We start from the raw sequence: 21,714 nt of genomic DNA on the forward strand, positions 1-21,714 counted from the left end.
CAACAGCCTCTTCCGATTAAATGAGATATGATAACCTTTACTGTCTTTTTTTTTTACGGTGGGCACATTGGCACACACTAAAAATGAAATTTAGCTGCTGGCTCTCAAAGCGTACACATACATAACACATGTTTAAACATGCTATATACAACATATGTATACACCTACACCCTAACATATAAATAACATACAAATAGTAATCACTGTTGCATCTTGAATAGATAACGGAAAGTGGAAGCTTTAGAGTTTACAAGATAATGATGATGATGTTGAGAGGAGGAAGAGGAGGAGGAGGAGAAGAAGAAGAAGAAGAAGGAGGAGGAGGAGGAGGAGGAGGAGGAAGAGGAGGAGGAGGAGGAAGAAGAAGAAAGAAGAAGAAGAAGAAGAAGAAGAAGAAGAAGAAGAAGAAGAAGAAGAAGAAGAAGAAGAAGAAGAAGGAAGAAGAAGAAGAAGAAGAAGAAGAAGAAGAAGAAGAAGAAGAAGAAGAAGAGGAGGAGGAGGAGGAGGAAGAGGAAGAAGTTGAAGTTGGAAGGGACCTTGGAGGTCTTCTACGTAGTCCATCCCCCTGCTCAGGCAGGAAACCCTATCCCCTTTTAGACAAATGGCTGTCCAGTCTCTTCTTAAAAACCTCCAGTGTTGGAGCACCCACAACTCCTGGAGGCAGGTTGTCCCACTGATTAATTGTTCTCACTGTCAGGAAATTCCTCCTTCGTTCTAGGTTGCTTCTCTCCTTGGTTAGTTTCCATCCGTTGCTCCTTGTCCTGCCTTCAAGCACTTTGGAGAACAACTTGACTCCCTCTTCTTTGGGGCAGCCCCTGAGATACTGGAAGACCCCTTATTAAGCAGACAAAATGTCTCCTTCAGAAGTTGGCTTATTAATCAGGAGAATTCTACCAGGGGAAAACATTCTGCATTCTGAAAGAATCAAGGTAACCTCTCCACATACTGTAGTCAGAAAAGAAATATGACCTCTTTGTCCTCTAGGTCAAGAGGTTAGACCAGATGTTGATTTCACTGTGAACGTATATTTGATGAATTTAAATTTTCCAATAAAGGAAGATCCCAGCTTCCCCTGGGGTGGGACTGTGCAATTAGCGACAGCCGACACACCTTTCAAAACAGTCCTATAAACCTTGTAAAAGATATACAGTTAATTTAACCTTTCAACACCCCCCCCCCAAAAAAACAGGAATGTTTTCTGTCTGTGCTGGAGGACCTGTTCTTTTTTTGCCTAACCCCATAAAAAGTCTCTGCTGGATTACAGCAGGCGTAATTTTCGTTTGGACTCACAAATGCGATGCCGGGTGATTCCCTATCGCAATATATGCGGCAGAGAAATAGGCCAGGTTTGCAATATTCTGTGTAACCTAGTAGAGAAAGGATATGAGCATTTTGCCAAACGCAACAGAATCTGTAGTCTAACATTTCCCAATTAAGCTTTCCTGTTTTTTAAGACAAACAGAGCACGGGCTTCATAAAAATAATGCTCCTAAGACTACACTTAGTAACTCCAAATAATTTCCACGGCAATATTAAAAAAAAAGATACAAGACTGTCCTTGTTTTTGAAATACCACTTGATTGTGCCTTATAGTCTAAAGGTGCCTGTTGTTATGTTCAACAGAAAGTTATGCAGTGAATTGGTTGCAAAATAGTAGAGATGTAAAGAAATAACTTTTGCTTAATTCTAGCAATTATTTCTAGATCTAAAAATAAGTCTCTGGAAAGACACCAGAAAGTGTCATAACACCTTTTTTTTCTTTGTTTCCCATCCGTATTTATCGTGTTATTTAAAAAAGAAATTTTTAATGAAGTTAAAAATAAAATATTCCACCTCTTGCCAGCTTGTGCAATATGCCTTAACATCTTTGTGCAGCTAACGAAACAAAAGCACAGCGATTAATTAATGTTGTATCAACACGGGTACATTGCATTCCCAATTAAGCGCTTAAAAATAATGTGACTAACAACTGCCACTAACCTATATGTTTTCTTTCTGACACAGCTGTTAGTTTCTTCTAGTATTAAAAACAAACGAAATAAGAAAAAACATTTGATATACCGTTTTTTGTTTATTGGCGAACAACTCTTTAATTGGATGACATCTGTTGTCGTGTATACACTTCAAATACGCAGGAAATCAAAACCCTAAGCACATCTTTCCAAACTTAGTAGCTTGATGTGTACTGGACAGTAAAACTGTTTAAAATTTGATCATTTGTCTTCTTCTGGCAGCATTTATCTGTAAAGGAATTGATTTTATAAAACAATTGTTTAAACTTCTTAGAATAGATGCATTCTCAGGAGTTTAGACAAGTAAATTCTGGCACACCCTGGTCTTGTTGAACAAGGATAACTTCAGTGGGGAAATGATATTTTAGAGTTTTGCCAGAAATATCGGTGAAATCCTGCAATTCTATCATCTGTGGTTTCATAAACCACGTTGCTTAATCCAGGAGACAGCCCTAGCCTCACGTCCTGATGAAAGTTCCTATCGAAAGCTTTTTGAAAGCCCACCTTCGTAAAATCAGTCAAAACACTCTTTTAACAAAGAAAACGTAGGTGAATGAACATCAGAACAACACCACCAACAAAAAAAGCTTTGTTATTTATTCTCCTGGTTGCATAAAGTGATTTACAGCAATATATTCAGCTCAGTCAATGACTTGGTCGAGAGACAAGGACTCACATCATTAGATTTTGAAGACATTTGCTGGTGAAAATTTACACCAACTGCTTTGAAACTCATCCGATTTGCATTTTGACATGAAAATTTTGTCCCGGCACTCATCGTTTCTTTGATACTCAATGCACAAGCTAAAGGTCTATGGAGATACTCAGTCATCCAGGGTCATGGTTGCCCCGCAAAGGTGCATATTTTTTCAAGAGACAACTGGACTTCCTTTGTTTTTCCTTGAAGACGTTTCGCTTCTCATCCAAGAAGCTTCTTCGGCTCTGACTGAGAACTGAGCAGTCAGAACTGAAGGAGCTTCCTAGATGAGAAGCAAAACGTCTTCAAGGAAAAACAAAGGAAGTCCAGTTGCCTCTTGAAAAAAGCACCTCTGGGGCACAAACTAGAACTTGTCGATGTCGGCTACTATGTGAGTCACCAAAAGTATTCCTCAGGGGGGAAAAATTGTTTGGTATTCATCAATTTTGGTACTCAACTGGGCCTCCAGGAACCATGAGTACCGAGGTATCACTGTATTGGGTTTCAGAATCTTCCTAAGCTACTTTGGATTGCTTTAGTGCAGGGGTCTTCAAACCTGGCCCTTTGATGACTTGTGGACTTCAACTCCCAGAATTCCTCAGCCAGGCACGTGTGCCTGGCTGAGGAATTCTGGGAGTTGAAGTCCACAAGTCATAAAAGCCCCAAGTTTGAAGACCCCTGCTTTAGCACAATACTGTTTCCCTGCTAATCTTGCTGTTTCAACATAAATGAATGAATAAATAAACAGCATCAAACATAAAGGAACATTATCCGGAAGAAACATTCATTTTGAGGACTAGGGGAAACAACAAAGGATGAATTTTTCCCCCCCTCCAATTGCAGATGGATTGTTTCCAAACTTTGCTAAACCTTGGTGAGGCTTCGATTTCCAGGTGCATGGATGCCTTTTAAGACAGCAGGCAGAGATATTTAATTAAAGTGTCACTGGTGAATCGCCTTGGCCTAGGCCACGTGTATGGGAGGAATCCAGACTATCAAACAGAGGCTGGTGTTTTACCCAGATAAGCAGGATGTCGTCGTAATTTTGTTTTCGTGATTACGGGCTGTTCTGTAATGCTCTGAGCCTCACAAAAATCTCCCAAGAGCCGCTGCAAGTGATTCGGTGGATTTAAACCCACAGAACGGCGGCCTTCTATGCTGCTCTCCAAGTGAAACAGACCTGGGTACGCAATTTGAACAAACAGGAGCCTTTTGCACAACTGTGCAAGTTACACGCCACATAGTTTTTTATATGGGGAAATTGTATGTATCACAAATCCCCAGTGGCTTTCCTCTCTTCATGAACAAGGAGGCTGCTGCAGTTAATATAGTGGTCTATGTGACTCCACTAGTTAGTTGGGATGGGTTTTTAATGAATGGAATGGAATGGAATGGAATGGAATGGAATGGAATAGAATAGAATAGAATAGAATAGAATAGAATAGAATAGAATAGAATAGAATAGAATAGAATAGAATAGAATAGAATAGAATAGAATAGAATAGAATAGAAATAAGATTAGGAAAGAATAAGAATAGAATAGAAAAGAACAGAAAAGAATCTTTATTGAGAATAGAATAGAATAGAATAGAATAGAATAGAATAGAATAGAATAGAATAGAATAGAATAGAATAGAATAGAATAGAAAATATGGATTAGGATAGGATAGGATAGGGGACTTCCGGTGGCTGCGCGGCGCCGGAGACAGCCCTCCCGGGCTGCCCGCGGCTCAGCTGAGTGATTTTCGCCCGAAACAGCGCCGATCAGCTGTTTGGGCGAATTTGAAGCCCCCTCCTCGGGAGAAGAGGAGGGGGTGAGGCCCCAGGTAGGGGTCGAGTTCTCCGGGGCCGCCTGAGCTTTTAGCTTGGGCGGCTGAAGGATCGAACTCCCCCGTAGCCTGGGTTGCTCCCAGCTGGCCAGCGCCTCTGCTCCTGTTTCTTGGAGCAGAGCCAGGCGTCTGCGACCACCCCTGCCTGAAGGAAGGACTATGGAATAAAAAGAGCAGGCAGAGCGGTACAAGAGGAAAAGGTGATGAGGATTACTTTATTTTACTCTCGAGCTTGATGGACTTTTTAAACTTAAAGTGAAAGTGCGTCACAAGTGAAAGTAAAAGATGGCGGCTAAACCTCCCCCTAAAACTCTTCGGAGTGCTGGAACTTCTCCGGTGCAACAATCATCATTGCAGGCGTTGTATCCTCCTGATGTATTGACATCGAAGGACTTACAAGATGCTCTTGAAAAACTTACTCAGGTAATTTTGCAATCAATGGCTGATAAATTTACACAGATGGAGGAGAAATTGGAGAAGTTGGAGAAGAGAATGGAGGAGAGGATGGAACAGAAGTTCAGTGTGATGAAGGTAGACATTTTGTCTTCAGTGTATAAAGTGGCTGAATGTGTGGAAGATTTGGAGGAAAAAGTGGAAGATTTGACTCAAAAGAATGCCATATTAGAAGCAAAAGTATTGGAGAATGAAGATTTAAGAGACAAAATGGATAGAGAATTGAGTCTTGCTCAATATTTCCAGATGCAGTTTGCCATTAGAATTAGAGGTTTAAAGGAGAATATTAAGGAAGATCTAAAGCAGCTGGTTTCTGAGGCTCTCGAAGTGGTATTGAATCAGCCAGCATCTGAAATAAAAGGAGGCATGGATAAAGTGTTTCGTGTGAATTCATGGATTGCTAGACAGAGAAAGCTGCCTAGAGATGTGGTGGTTTATTTTGCAAAAAGGGAAATTAGAGATGAAGTTATACAAGCTGCCTATGATACTAAAGTGGTGATTGCTGATCAAGAAGTTCTGGTTCTAAAAGAAATTCCTCCAAGGATTTTAAGGAGAAGGAAGGATTTTACGTTTCTTGTGCAAGAGCTTAAGCAACGAGATATAAGGTTCAGATGGGAGATCCCAGCTGTTGATGGTGATGCATGAAGGTAAAAGGTACCGTTTGGTTACTGTGATGCAAGCGCGTGATTTTTACAATAATGTTTTAAAAGCAACCCCATTAACACTTCTGGAAGCTGCAAAGGGATCTGGAGAAGGAGAACATCAAGAGGCTGAAGATGGACAGATAGAGGAGAAGGCTGCTGGAGGAGATCAAGCTACAACTTCTTTGGATGATCCCAGAGAACAGAGGGTGACGCGTGCTGCTTTAAAACGATCAAAAAAGATAAAAGAACAAGATCAGCAGAAGTCTATGGAACTTTCACAACGTACTTACAGCCAAGCAGTGGGAGGTGGGAAAAGATTTGGGTGAGGAATGTAAAATTTACACAAGCTTGGAATTTAAGAGAGAATTTTTACAAAATGTTTTATAGAGGGTATTTAGATCTTAAAAAGCTAAGTATGTATCTGAATTATTAGCCTAAATGTTGGAGGTGTGGTGATGAAGACGCAATATATTTTCATGTATGGTGGACTTGTAACAAGGTTAAGGCTTTTTGGATAAAAGTTTGGTAGAACATACAGAAGATTTTTAAATGGACTGCCGAACATAGAAGAGTGGACTTTAAAGGTTTCTCACCTGGTTGAAATGGCGAAGATTTTGGCTTATTTGAAAGATTATTTGCAAGAACGCTATACTATGGAAGGGAGAAAATGGACTGAGTTTATTTAGAATAAGTATAGGGTTAAGAAGTTTTATGTAGTATTTGAATAAGTCTTTTTTCTTTTTTTTCTTCTTTTATCTTAGTTTCTTTTTTATATATATATTTAATATTACTAAGGTTTGCTTTATCCTATATAAGCTAGAGAGTGATAGATTTTAGAGTTTATGGTTGTTAGTATATGGTTGTTTATGATTGTTTTTTTTATATATACCTTGTATTTAGCTCTGGGAAGTCGGGGGGGGAGGGGGGGAGGGGGGAGAGGAAGGGGGGGAGGGAGAAGGGAGGGGGTGGGGGGATTTTTAAGGGAAAAATTGTTTGTTAAAACTTTTCAATAAAAAAAAGGATAGGATAGGATAGGATAGGATAGGATAGGATAGGATAGGATAGGATAGGATAGGATAGGATAGGATAGGAGAGGAAATATGGATTAGAATAGAATGGAATGGAATGGAATGGAATGGAATGGAATAGAATAGAATAGAATAGAATAGAATAGAATAGAATAGAATAGAATAGAATAGAATAGAATAGAATAGAATAGAATAGAATAGAATAGAATAGAATAGAATAGAAAATATGGATTAGGATAGGATAGGATAGGATAGGATAGGATAGGATAGGATAGGATAGGATAGGAAATATGGATTAGAATAGAATGGAATGGAATGGAATGGAATAGAATAGAATAGAATAGAATAGAATAGAATAGAATAGAATAGAATAGAATAGAATAGAATAGAATAGAATAGAATAGAATAGAATAGAATAGAATAGAATAGAATAGAATAGAATAGAATATATGGATTAGAATAGGATAGGATAGGATAGGATAGGATAGGATAGGATAGGATAGGATAGGATAGGATAGGATAGGATAGAAAATATGGATTAGAATAGAATAGAATAGAATAGAATAGAATAGAATAGAATAGAATAGAATAGAATAGAATAGAATAGAATAATAGAATAGAATATAGAATAGAATAGAATAGAATAGAATAGAATAGAATAGAATAGAATAGAATAGAATAGAATATAGAATAGAATAGAATATAGAATAGAATAGAATAGAATAGAATGGAATGGAATAGAATAGAATTAGGAATAGAATAGAATAGAATAGAATAGAATAGAATAGAATAGAATAGAATAGAATAGAATAGAATAGAATAGAATAGAATAGAATAGAATAGAATAGAATAGAATAGAAAATATGGATTAGAATAGGATAGGATAGGATAGAAAATATGGATTAGAATAGAATAGAATAGAATAGAATAGAATAGAATAGAATAGAATAGAATAGAATAGAATAGAAAATATGGATTAGAATAGGATAGGATAGGATAGGATAGGATAGGATAGGATAGGATAGGATAGGATAGAAAATATGGATTAGAATAGAATAGAATAGAATAGAATAGAATAGAACAGAACAGAACAGAATAGAATAGAATAGAATAGAATAGAATAGAATAGAATAGAATAGAAAATATGGATTAGAATAGGATAGGATAGGATAGGATAGGATAGGATAGGATAGGATAGAAAATATGGATTAGAATAGAATAGAATAGAATAGAATAGAATAGAATAGAATAGAATATAGAATAGAATGGAATAGAATAGAATAGAATAGAATAGAATAGAATAGAATAGAATAGAATAGAGTAGAATAGAGTAGAATAGAATAGAATGGAATAGAATGGAATAGAATAGAATAGAATAGAATAGAATAGAATAGAATAGAATAGAATAGAATAGAATAGAATAGAATAGGTATACCAATCAAAATGCATCTACATTTATAGAGTTCATATCCAACTGGTAGAGCATTTACCCTCTTCTCTTATGTCTACCTGTTCTGTCCTTAGTTGATATCTTCAGCTCGGTCCTTAATCCATCCTTTGTCATGGTTGGGGAAGGTGAGGATGAGAACTAAGGGAAGCACTTTGTTTTTATAGAGTGTGAAGCAAAGATGATTTAGCTAATGAACCATACTAATATTTCATGGCAGCTAAGCTTCAGAGCTCTCAGGTGACTTATTTAAATCCTAAACTGTGCAATTAAAATTTTTGGCTGGGAAGTTGCCAAAGGCACAACTTTTAAATACCTTAATTAGGAGGAACCCCATGGCACAGGATAGCAGTTCTGAGCATAGAGACCTCTAATAATAAGTATTTATTGATTAGCCCTTGGGCCATATCAAAGTGCAAAGTTCCAGCAACAAATTGTTACTAAAATTTGATAAAGGCAATTTAAAATGGAATTTGCTAAAATACAGTTTAAAATGGAATTTGCTAAAATACAATTTAAAATGGAATTAAAATAAAATACAATTTAAGATGAAATAGTAATAAAATACAATCTAAAATGAAATTGTAATAATGTACAATAATTTAAGATATAGATAAAATATGATAACATTATATCTCGGAGTCGCCCTTGCAATCTACCCCAATCAGCCCCACATATGCAGATCTCAACCGGATCATTTTGTTTAAGTACTATGCTACGTTAAATGTTATTCTGGCCGGACATAAGGTAAGTTATTTTGATATGGGGATCCCAATGGGTCATTCGTTTGGTATATAGACCAAGATACCTGTCTCTCACCCTCTTATACAGGCAACAGTCAAATAGGATGTGAGCCAGGTCCTCTACCTCTGCCGCTGCGCAAATGCAGAGACGCTCATTGTACGGTATAGCATGAAATCTCCCATATCTGACCATTGTGTCAAGCTGTTCGAATCTCGCTTTCATAAATATCTCCCTAAGATGTTTTGGGAGTTGTAACTTCAAATAACTGTCTACTTGAAAAGTACGTTTGTATTTACTCAGCCATTTCAAGTTACCCACCTTACTAAGGATAGCTATATCAGTTTGGGCTTCTATATCCTTAATTCTTTGGGCAACTCTTTTTTTGGATTGTTCTCCTGTTACGCAAGAGACAGGAAGGCCACAGCTTCTTACAAAATTTGTTAGTTTGGTGATCCAGGAGATTTGTGATTGTAGTTTTATTTGCTCTAGTAGGCATAATTTGGGGAGTCTATCAGTCTCCATTTCATTAACTTTGCACCAGTAGTTATAAGCTCTAATTTTAGATAATGCCTGAATTGTATGAATTCCCAATTCAGCTCTAACTGCTGCAGCAGATGTTCTTGGATCTACACCCAAAATACATCTCAGATGCTGGGACTGTGTTTGTTCTAGGACTGTGGTTGAGTAAAGACCCCAAATTTCTGCTCCATAGAAGAGCATTGTTGTAACCTTAGCCTTATAAACCTTGATTAATGGGGCTAGGGACCCTGGGTAACTATGGTTCTTTAGTTTGAGCAGTAAATTCAAACGGGCTTTTGCTCTAAATGTACTCCATTGATGATGGCAGGCCCTTGGAAAAAGTTACGCCCAAATATACAGGTGTTAACCTGTTCAATTGGTTCACCATCTAATTGCCACTTATGTCTCTGACGGTTTCTTCCAAACACCATTATTTTTGATTTAGATTTGCTAATGATTAGGGAGTTATCTTGGCAATCAGAGCTGAATCTTCTTAATAGCCTATGTAATCGTACTTGTGAGTATGATAATAAAATCATATCATCAGCATAAAGCAAGCTGTTACAGTAAGTATTTAGGATCATCGGCATGTGTACCCTGGTATCCTTCATTAACCCTGGCAAGTCATTGATGTATAAATTAAATAATAATGGGGCCAGGATACACCCTTGCCTTATCCCTTTATTTGTGTGAATCCTGTTACTCAGGGCCCCATTAACCCCATACCGCACCCTCAAACAGGTACTTGTGTAAAGGTCTTTAATCAAAGCCAGGAGTGTGGGTTCTATTTTAAGAGATGTCAATTTACTCCATAGTACGTCTCTATTTACCATATCAAAGGTCTATGAAAGCAGCAAACAGGGGTCTCCTCTTATAGGCATATTTGGCATATTTGACCTCTATAAAAAGGGTGGTGTGAATTTATCTGACATTAACTCAAAGTGGAACCACCATTCTGGATTTCGGAAGGAAGGAAGGAAGGAAGGAAGGAAGGAAGGAAGGAAGGAAGGAAGGAAGGAAGGAAGGAAGGGCCATCATAATTTGGGCATGCAGAAGTCTGTATATTAAAAGAAACTGCCTCTACTTGTCCTTTAAGCTAAATGATTTCATACAGAGCAAGTGCATCCAAATTAATTAACAGAAATAGCTCATTGCCACTTCTATGCAATACCAGTGAACAACAGCAACAACGTAGTCTGTTGATATTCATCTTTGAAAGAGCACCCAAAACACATTTAATAAAATTGTTTCAGGCAGGTTATCCTCTCAAAGCCAGCCCCTAAGAAGCTTTTAGATTTAAGAGGCAATATGGGCCATTTTCTCACTGTTAAATCCTTTACCGTGATCCGTTTTCTCCAAATCAGATTACTTGATTCATTTGGGGGCATTTTGGCAGTGAAAGAGCTGAACAGCGTGGGGGTGGGGGCAGAGGAAGGGGGGACGGTGGCGAATTCAGCTGTTGCCCACGGCTTTCAAATGACAACCTATTGCTATCCCAAGATAAAGAGTATTAGACGCTTCGACGAGTAGAGAGCACGCAACAGAGCTAAACAACCGATGATCAGTCACGTTGACTCCGAGTGCTTCTAGACCAGCGTTCCCCCCAAATTCTGGGGGGGGTGGCCTGGCGTGGAGCGAGGGGGAAAGAGGATATGGTTTTGGGTGAGGGGTAGGTGCGCGTGCCCAACACTCGGGCAAGTGGGGCTGCGAGTGGCGGCGTCAGCCACTGAGGTGAGTGGACCTGTGAGGGCGCACCGACCTGACACTCATGTGGCCCGGTGGTGAATAGGCCACAGCCCAGTGGTGGGATTCAGCTGGTTTGCACCACTTCGGCAGAACCGGTAGCTAATTTTTTTGTTGCCCAGGCCCAGAACGGACTTCCAGAAGCAGCATCCATGCAGAGAACCGGTTGTTCACATATTTGAACCCCACCACTGGACGGACAGATGGATGGATGGATGGATGGATGGATAGATAGATGATAGATAGATACAGTGGTGGGATTCAGCCGGTTCACATTACTTCGGCAGAACCGGTAGCTAATTTTTTTGTTGCCCAGGCTCAGAACGGACTTCCGGAAGTGGTATCCATGCAGCGAACCGGTTGTTTGCATATTTGAACCCCACCATTGCCACAGCCCGTTAATGGGCCACAGGTTGGGGATCCCTGTTCTAGACCCTATGAGTTTATCCCTTTGCATTAAACAAACAAACTCATCTCTATCAAAGGAGCAGTTTCACCCGGGGTCCACCCTTGCTATGGAGATTCTCAGTCATCCAGGCCATGGTTGCCCCGAAGGTGCTTTTTCAATAGGCAACTGGACTTTCAATGTGAATAGAATAGAATAGAATAGAATAGAATAGAATAGAATAGAATAGAATAGAATAGAATAGAATAGAATAGAATAGAATAGAATAGAATAATGGAATGAAGAATAGAATAGAATAATAGAATGAAGAATAGAAAGAATAGAATAGAATAGAATAGAATAGAATAGAATAGAATAGAATAGAATAGAATAGAATAGAATAGAATAGAATAGAAGAATAGAATAGAATAGAATAGAATAGAATAGAATAGAATAGAATAGAATAGAATAGAATAGAATAGAATAGAATAGAATAATGAAGAATAGAATAGAATAGAATAGAATAGAATAGAATAGAATAGAATAGAATAGAATAGAATAGAATGGAATGGAATGGAATGGAATGGAATGGAATGGAATAGAATAGAATAGAATAGAATAGAATAGAATAGAATAGAATAGAATAGAATAGAATAGAATAGAATAGAATAACAGAGTTGGAAAGGACATCACATCTCCACAGTCATGTGATCAAAAATCGGGGCAACAGACATGTACTTATGTCAGTTGCAGCACCCTGAGGTCCAATAATCACCATTTGGGACTTTCTCTGCCGGCTTCTGACAAGCAAAGTCAAGGGGGGGGAGGGCGTGAGCCAGATTTGCTTAATGACCGTGTGATTCACTTAACAACCGTGGCAAAAAAAGGACATAAAATTGGGCGCCGCTCACTTAAGAAGCGCCTTGCTTAGAACGATGGAAGTTCTAGTTCCAGTTGTGGTTGCATGTTCCAATCAGTTCTGGCGTACCTCACGGTATTATATAGTAAGCAAAAAATAAGGTTTGGGAAAAGATAGCTTTACTGCTCCGAAATCTATGGAACAACGCAAGACAGAGATGCAATAGTAAATAAATTTGTGAGATTTGAGCTCCTTTTGGTTTTCATTTATCTTGACTGCATTGTGAGAACTCCGTAGAGCAGGGGTGTCAAACTCAATTTCATTGAGGGCCGCATCAGCATTGCGGCTGCCCTCAAGGGGCCGGGTGGGTGTGGCCAGGGTGGGTGTGGCCTACTGGGTGGGCGTGGCTAAAGTGTGTATGGCCTACTGGGTGGGCGTGGCCAGCTCTACATCGTTGGCATCAAGGGTGCCTATGGGGGCCCGGGCAGGAGTGGGACAGATCTGGGGGTCTCTGGCAGAAGGAGGGTCTCTGGGCCAGGGCCAAGGCAGTGGGGGCCATTCCCTCACTGTTTCCAGGATGGCTTCGCGGGCCACATGAAACCACTTCGCGGGCCGGATCCGGCCCCCGGGCCTTGTGTTTGACATGTCTGCCGTAGAGTGTGCTCCTGGCTATAAATCAACACAATCCTTTCATGACTTGTGTTCTTGGACAATTCAACAGATTTACAGTTTTCTTCAGGTAGGTACAGCTAAGTGCAGGGCTATAGGTTTCGATAGAATTTATTTCTGCAGCTGCTCAGCTTAAGTAGAGGTTTTATAGGACTGTACAGATGTACTGACTGTGCAAAATACATATATACATCAAGATGAAAAATAATAAAAGATTTTAAAAACCCAGTTAGATCGCCGTTGCCAGCTAGTTATTATGGAAACAAGAGAAATAAGCGAGAAGAATTCACTATGGAAGTAACGGCTCAGCTAAAAGGCCACGGCTATCATTTACCTGAGACCCTATTTTAAAAATGCTAATAAAAGAAATCAAATTAAAAACGCAACTGTAAAATACATTCCTGGGACCTCCTGAATCTTACATTTAATTCAAAGTAGGGGCTTAATCTGATCGCGTTCATTTCCAATACACTTCTCCGCTGTAGAATCACAATCCCACCGAGAAACACTCAGCAGGAATAATTTGGTTGTTAAAAATAAGAATTTAATTTACAAGTACATTGCAAGAATTCCGCATCCACCTCGCTTCTTCATTCTTGAGTTACCTCTACAGTCAAATGGTTAATTTCCCACAATCAAAACTGTTTTTTTTTCTATTTGTGTTGATGATAGCCGTGTTCCAATATTTCAAGAGGTGCCACAAAGAGGGGGTCCACCTCTTTTCCAAAGTACCTGAAGGTAAGACATGAAGCCATGGATGGAAACTAACCAAGGAGTGAAGCAATTTAGAACTAAGGAGAAACTTCCTGACAGTGAGGACAATTAACCAGCGGAACAACCTGCCTCCAGAATCTGTGGATGCTCCAAACTGGAAGTCTTTAAGAAGAGATTGGACAATCATTTGTCTGAAATGGTTGAAATTCTATTCTATTCTATTCTATTCTATTCTATTCTATTCTATTCTATTCTATTCTATTCTATTCTATTCTATTCTATTCTATTCTATTCTAATTCTATTCTTACCTTTAAAAAAAATTGCTTACTCTGTCACAAATCTGGAAGACTTTAACTGGTTGTCTGTATCAGGGGTTCCCAATCCCCAGACTATGAACCAGTCTGTGGCCTGTTAGGAATTGGGCCACGCAAGCGAAGCTTCATCTACGCATGCATGGGTATCAACGTTGCGTGTGAAACCATTAACACCCGCCCCCCCCGAAATCTGTGGAAAAATTGTCTACCATGAAAACGATCCCTGGTGCCTAAATAAATAAATAAATAAATAAATAATAATAACAATAACAATAACAATAACAATAACAATAACAATAATAATAATAATAATAATAATAATAATAATAATAATAATAAAATTGAAAGGGACCTTGGAGGTCATCTAGTCCAATCCCCTGCTCAGGCAGGAAACCCTGTATCATTTCAGACAAATGGCTGTCCAGTCTCTTCTTAAAAACTTCCAGTGTTGGAGCATTCACCGCTTCTGGAGGCAGGTTGTTCCACTGGTTAGTTGTTCTGACTGTCAGGAAGTTTCTCCTTAGTTCTAGGTTGCTTCTCTCCTTGACTAGTTTCTATCCGTTGCTTCTTCTCCTGCCTTCAGGTGCTTTGCAGAACAGTTTGACTCCCTCTTCTTTGGGGCAGCCCCTGAGAGATTGGAAGACTGCTTTCATGTTACCCCTCCTCCTTGTCTTCATTAGACTAGACATACCCAATTGGGGACCGCAGGTCTATATGATTTGAGGATAAAATGTGAGTTTCACAGCTACATGGCTAGCATGACAGAAAAACTCCAGACATCCAGCATCAGAGGGTATAACATCTTCATTATAAAATGTGAAGATTACAATATCAAGTTGTAGATATTAAGCAAATTTATAGAGCTCACTAACTAAGGAGAAATTTCCAGAGGGTGAGAACAATTAACCAGTGGAACGTCTTGCCTCCAGAAGTTGTGGATACTCCATCTTTGGAAGTTTTTAAGAAGAGACTGGACAACCATTTGCCTGAAATGGGATATGCTTGAGCAGGGGGTTGGACTAGAAGACCTCCAAGGCCCCTTCCAACTCTGTTATTCTGTTAATTCTCCATGTAATTTTCACCCATCCCTTTTTGTTTGACCTGTAAAAATTATTGTTTAAAAACTGTGTAGTGTGTAGGCAATTGGGATTTCCTGTTTTTTGCCTAACTGGCTTAAATATATTTAAAACTGATTGGATAACGTGACATGATTACAGATGAAGTATCTCTGTTGTTTAATACTTTGAATACCAACACTTTTATGAGCCTTTTTCTTCTTCTTTTTTAAAAATTGATATAACGAAGCATATACGAAAAAGTTAGGCCAAAAGGAATATTAAAAGGAGGCGACAATCCAAAATGACTCAAGAAGGTAAACACTTAGACACATTTCTGTCTTCAGCATAAATTCGACTTGATAAGATACAAACGCAAAAATGCCGTCAAACGCTGAAATAAAATTGAGTTGCATTTCTCTTGCCTTTTAATTAAAGCCGTCGCAAAAACTCACCTATTGAAAACTGGAGCACGGAAGCCGTTGTCGTGTTAAGTTCGTTGGTAATCTACAGAAGAAGGGGGAAAAAGGGGAGGGGGAAGAATTGTTGAATTGACCCACCAAATTCATTAGTTACTAAACTTTTATGAAACATAAAACTGGAATCTTTATCCCTTAGTCCAATATCCTCTTGTTCACCCTTCAAGGTAGTTCAGGAAAGTCACATTCTAGAACAGGGGTCTTCATACTTGGCCCTTATGATGAGTTGTTGGACTTCAACTCCCAGAATTCCTCAGCCAGCGTGCCTGGCTGAGGAATTCTGGGAGTTGAAGTCCACAAGTCATCAAAGGGCCAAGTTTGAAGACCCCTTGACTTGTGGACCTCAACTCCCAGAATTCCTCAGCCAGCATGCCTGGCTGAGGAATTCCGGGAGTTGAAGTCCACAAGTCATCAAAGGGCCAAGTTTGAAGACCCCTCCCAGAATTCCTCAGCCAGGCACGCTGGCTGAGGAATTCTGGGAGCTGAAGTCCACAAGTCATCAAAGGGCCAAGTTTGGAGACCCCTGTTCTAAAATCTCCCAGGATGTACAGTATTTAGTAGGTTAGGTTTAGCCTCGCAAGATTCTGTCTATCAACTATAAGCAAATAACGAGTTGTATGGGATTGGATTTTGCTGGGCCTGACATTGTGTCTTCCCTCGACCTTTTGGCAATTGCTGTTTTATCACACCACTTTCAAAACATCGAAATAACTTTAATTACTGATGAAGAAAGGAAGTGTAACATGTGCAGCCGTATCGCGAGACATGTTCCTGGTAACCAAGCTATTGCCAATCCAACTGTGTTCACTGACTATGGGACTTTCATTTGCTGTATCAATTTATACGTTGCTCTGGAACCCTGTGGGCATCACGGTCCAAGGAAAGAGGAACTCAAGGAGAACCCCTCTCAAAAGCACTTCAGCCTTACAGAGTCTTTGGTGAGATTACAAAACTGTTAAATATAATCCAGGGGTCTCCAACCTTGGTGACTTTAAGACTTGTGGACCTTCATTCCCAGAATTCCTCAGACAGCATGGGAGTTCTTGGAATTGAAGTCCACAAGTCTCTAAAGTTGCCAAGGTTGGACAACCCTGATACTGTTGTGGCCCTGACCCCCGCACCTGTCCTAACCAAGGAAGAGGACTCTGAGGATGATGGGGAGGAACTGGCAAAGCCTCCCTTGCCGGGGCCCTCTCTGGCAAGGCCTCCATCTCCATCTGAAGGCCGAGAGGAGCAGCCTGGGAGTAGCCAGGCTGGGAGAGCGCTTGAGCAGCTGCAGCAAATACAGTCTAGTGAAGATGACTCATGGCTAGATCCTTGAGAAAGACACAGGGCCAAGCATTTGCAGCAACATAGGTTGAGTAGGAAGGCCAGGGAGTAGCTGAGTCATTGAGCCACACCCCATAAGGTACAAAAGGGGGTGTAGCTGCTCTCAGAACTTTGTGATGAACAATTTAATTCACCACAGCTTCTGGTCACGTCTGTCGGATTTCTCTACCTGTATGAACCCTGGTCTGGATTTCTGGATTTTCCAAACTCCCAATAAGCGAGAAGCTCTCAACTGCTGATGGGAAAATAGTTGAGGTCCATCTCGTCCTTGCTCCAACCTTCAGTGAGATTTCCTACTCCAAGCAATTCAAGTCCATGCGATCACTGTCTCCATCTTTCTCTTATCCCGACTCCCAACTTTGTCCTCTTTGATCAGGAGTCAATATTGATTCAAAGGACCCACACACACACTAAAAAAAAAACACTTTATGCTGCCAAGTCGTAGGAGAAGTGGCAAAATCTGAGGGTGGAGTCAAAAGAGGGATCAGCCTAGAATTCTTACATCGCCACAAATGAACCAAGTCCAACCTCTCTTGAATTCCTTTGAGACTTAGCTAACCAAGCCAAGCAATGGCTGAGAAGAAGTTGAGAAGATTCCCACGCATAGGTGTTTAGCAATAAACCGGTTTACCTGGACCTTCACTAGTGGACCTGGTTTTTCGCACTCGACACTCATGTATGAATTAGGTAAGACCTAAAGGCAACATCATGAAGATGCAACAAAGTCATGACTACTGGGGCATGTTCATGAGCAGATAAGGAAACATGAGTACCATTACTCCATGGGTCCAAAACCACCTCCTTGCTAGAATTTCCTACCAACAATTTCTAACAAATTCATATAATTTGTATATGTACAGTAAGAAATACTTATTGCGAGGAAGCACTTACAAAGTGCAAAAATTAGGCAAGTGGAACACTTTTTACTTAAGCTTTGCTAGTAAATCTGGTGTCATTAAGGCAAGCTGAAAGAGAGGAGATTATATTTAGGTATTTCAATGCAGGGGGAAAAAGCGCCGTACAAGGTTAAAATGTCACATAAAATGAAACCAACCAACATTAGGGAGAGACTATTTAACCGTGGATCATTGAGAACACGAGCAAGGAAATAAGTCAGTATAATTTTTGCTCTTCGAAAATCTGGCCAGGAGGCAAATCCTGGCATTGCCACGGACCCAATTTAAGAATTATTGTCAATTTCATCCTGGATGGAACATTTTCTGAGATCTTTTAATTTAGAAGAAGCAGGACATTAAATATTGAATGCAAATCATTGCACGATGGTCCTTCCCTTCCAGCTGACTGCTATGAATTAAAAGGAGATGTCAGCTCAAGCCACTAGAACTGCCTGTGCTGATGTATTTCCACTTCTGCAACAACCTTGGATGGGAAAATACAATCGTTTTACCACTGTTCCTTAATTTAATATATTCACCAAAGTTCCACTTCCTTGGTTTAGCTCAAAGCCTGTTGCATGTGCTGCGTGAACTCAATGAACATTGGGTCTGTACAGGTAGTCCTTGAGTTACGACCACAATTGAGCCCAAAATATACGTTGCTAAATGAGACAGTTGTTAAGTGAGTTTTGCCCCATTTTGTGACCTTTCTTGCCAGAGTTGCTAAGCGAATCACGGCAGGGGTTGAGTTATTGTCAGAGCATGCCCAGAGTTATTGTCAGAGCATGCCCAGTCTCACTGCGCCGAGATAACCCAGGAGTAAACACAGTAAACAGTGGCTTGTACTGAACGGTGGTTTATCATACACCATCTACAATGTCATACACAAGGAACAATAAACATACACAGCAGGATCCAACACACAGCAGTTACAGCAGGAGTTGAAGTCCACACATCATAAAAAGGGCCAGGTTTGAAGACCCCTGATTTAAAGGAAATATTTCTTTCACAAAGTGGGGATGGGGGAAAGCAAGTTTAACATTTGGTGGGAAAGACAAACGTGTTGAGGACCAAGGAAAAGAGGCAGATCTATAAAACCGTCCACGTAAAGAGGAATGTAAGAGAAAAGAGCTTTTACCACCAGGTAGGCTATTCAAATAAGGGACGCGGTGGGTCAGTGGGTTAGGACGCTGAGCTTGTCGATCAGAAGGTCGGCAGATTGGCGGGTCGAATCCCGAGTGCCACGTAGCAGAGTGAGTGCCTGTTACTCATCCCAGCTTCTGCCAACCTAGCAGTTCGAAAGCACGTAAAAATGCAAGTAGAAAAATAGGGACCACGACGGTGGGAAGGTAACAGCGTTCCGTGCGCCTTTGGCGTCTAGTCATGCCGGCCACATGACCACGGAGACGTCCTCGGACAAGCGCTGGCTCTTCGGCTTTGAAACGGAGATGAGCACCGGCCTCTAGAGTCGGAAACGACTAGCACGCATGTGCGGGGGAACCTTTACCTTTTTTTAGGATATTCAAAGAGCGAGACCTCATAAACCAATCAGATCAGCAGACACTTACCAATTCTCTGGGCCCGTACGGTTCGCAGAACGTGACAGCACTGCCGTGCATGATGACGCCACATTGGTCTCCAACCTCACAGTTGCTGCATTCAAACCTGCAGGGCAAAAGAGCTCAAGTGAGCTGGAAGCACGACGGAAGAAGGTAGTATACAGAAGGACAGAGTTGGAAGGGACCTTGGAGGTCTTCTAGTCCAACCCCCTGCTCAAGCAGGAGACCGGCCTACAGACCATTCCAGACCAATGGCTGTCCAGGCTCTTCTTGAAAAGCTCCAGTGATGGAGCACCCACAACCTCCGGAGGCAAGGCGTTCAGAAGTTGTGGATGCTCCATCACTTGGAGCAGAGTCGAGTTGTCTTGAGCGCTATGTTGCTTCAAAGGGAAGGTTCTGCTTAAAAATCTTTAGCTGAGGAACAAATGATTGTCTACGTCAGGGGTGTCAAACTCAATTTCATTGAGGGCCGCATCAGCATTGCGGTTGCCCTCAGGGGGCCGGGTGGGTGTGGCCAGGGTGGGCGTGGCCTACTGGGTGGGCATGGCAAGAGTGGGTGTGGCCTACTGGGTGGGCGTGGCCAGCTCTACATCGTTCGCCTCAAGGGTGCCTATGGGGGCCTGGGCAGGAGTGGGACAGATCTGAGGGTCTCTGGCAGGAGGAGGGTCTCTGGGCCAGGGCCAAGGCAGCGGGGGCCGTTCCCTCCCTGTTTCCAGGATGGCTTTGCGGGCCACATGGAACCACTTCGCAGGCCGGATCCGGCCCCCGGGCCTTGTGTTTGACATGTCTGGTCTACGTGATGTGACAAATAGGCTGGAAAATAGTTTTTATCCCAGAGCTGTAACTATATTAAATACCACTGTATAGTGCAACACTGAAGTGCAATGTTAGGGATAGTGCAATGTTGAATAGAATGTGAAGGATGTGTGTATATAATGTATGTTCTCATTTGTGGTTTTTATTTCTGTGTAGTGTGCACAGTCGACAGCACTTAACTTCGTTGTGAGCTACACAATGACAATAAATATATTCTATTCTATTCTATTCTATTCTATTCTATTCTATTCTATTCTATTCTATTTTCTATATTCTATTCTATTCTATTCTATTCTATTCTGTTCTGTTCTGTTCTGTTCTGTTCTGTTCTATTCTATTCTATTCTATTCTATTCTATTCTATTCTATTCTATTCTATTCTATTCTATTTTCTATATTCTATTCTATTCTATTCTATTCTATTCTATTCTATTTTCTATATTCTATTCTATTCTATTCTATTCTATTCTATTCTATTCTATTCTATTCTATTCTATTCTATTCTATTCTATTCTATTCTATTCTATTCTATTCTATTGCAGTTGAAAATATTAAACCCGGAAAACCTTTCCCTGTCCTATTCAAGACGTGACACAATATCCTGTTAAGGGCTAAAAGAAGTGAACAACATTCTCTCAACTGCAACATGTCCAGGTTCTTCTCTTAAAATATAACGGATTACGTGGCGTATCTAAAACTCCAGCTTCACCCTCAACACAAACCTTGTGAAGAAGATTGAGAGAAGAAAGGGTGACCGGCGTGAAGCCAACCCACATGCCTCCATGATTGACGAGCGACTCAATGCTAGCGGTCCATCCAACATCTTCACATTCAGACCTGTGTTTCTGTGTGGTTTTGCTTAATTATTAAAGCTTGCCTAATGCTAGAGCAAAAAATACCCTTGGCTTTGCCGCTACGTACACAGTGATACAAGTCAGATTTCTGTCCTAAAGGGTTTCGTCAGATTGTTTATCTTCCAGAAAATCTCCCAGTTTTACACTTGTCTGCATGCCGTGTTTGCCCGTTGTGGTTTAGACAACACATCCGCGCTTGGTTTGGTTGAAATGAAAGGTTTTAACTTGATGGCAATGATACAAAGAGGAGACAACTGATTTTGACTGGCTGGTTACTCAGCGGAAGGTGTTCTGCTAATTAGTTGTAAGGGGAGCCTGGGAGTGTAACGAACAGAGCGTTAGACATAAACGATGGAGAGATAGGAAGAGCGTGTTAGTTGCTTATCTCACAAACAGCAACTCAGACCAGTTAGTTACAGTAATTGCTTATCTCACAAGCAGCATGTTGTGATTCAGGGTCAGCCTGTGGGTTCGGCAGTTGGGTCGGAGGACTCAGAGGAGGAGGAGGGTGTTGAAGACCTTGCTGAGGGGGTTGAAGATCTTGCTGATGATAGCCCTCAGCCAGGCCCCTCCCACTTGGTCACCACGGAGACCCAGCTGTGTGAGCCTGACAGCGTGGATGAAGATGACCCACAGCTGGCCCTGTTCAAGGACGCCCAACGCAGGAGG

The 21,714-nt window shown here is 40.7% G+C and overlaps 1 protein-coding gene across 1 annotated transcript in view; it reads right to left on the minus strand.

The window, feature by feature from the left end:
- RELN (reelin) overlaps positions 1–21,714 on the minus strand; it is a gene marked incomplete at its 5' end in the record, with an annotated part of 292,461 nt that overhangs the window by 180,847 nt on the left and 89,900 nt on the right. Inside the window, 2 exons of the mRNA XM_083366535.1 lie at positions 15,569–15,620; positions 19,386–19,482. Of these exons, the coding sequence (XP_083222661.1) occupies positions 15,569–15,620; positions 19,386–19,482 (149 nt within the window). The remainder of the gene's footprint in view (positions 1–15,568; positions 15,621–19,385; positions 19,483–21,714) is intronic.

This window comes from Vipera ursinii (genome assembly GCF_947247035.1).
Source record: "Vipera ursinii genome assembly, chromosome: 6".
Taxonomy (NCBI): Eukaryota; Metazoa; Chordata; class Lepidosauria; order Squamata; family Viperidae; genus Vipera; species Vipera ursinii.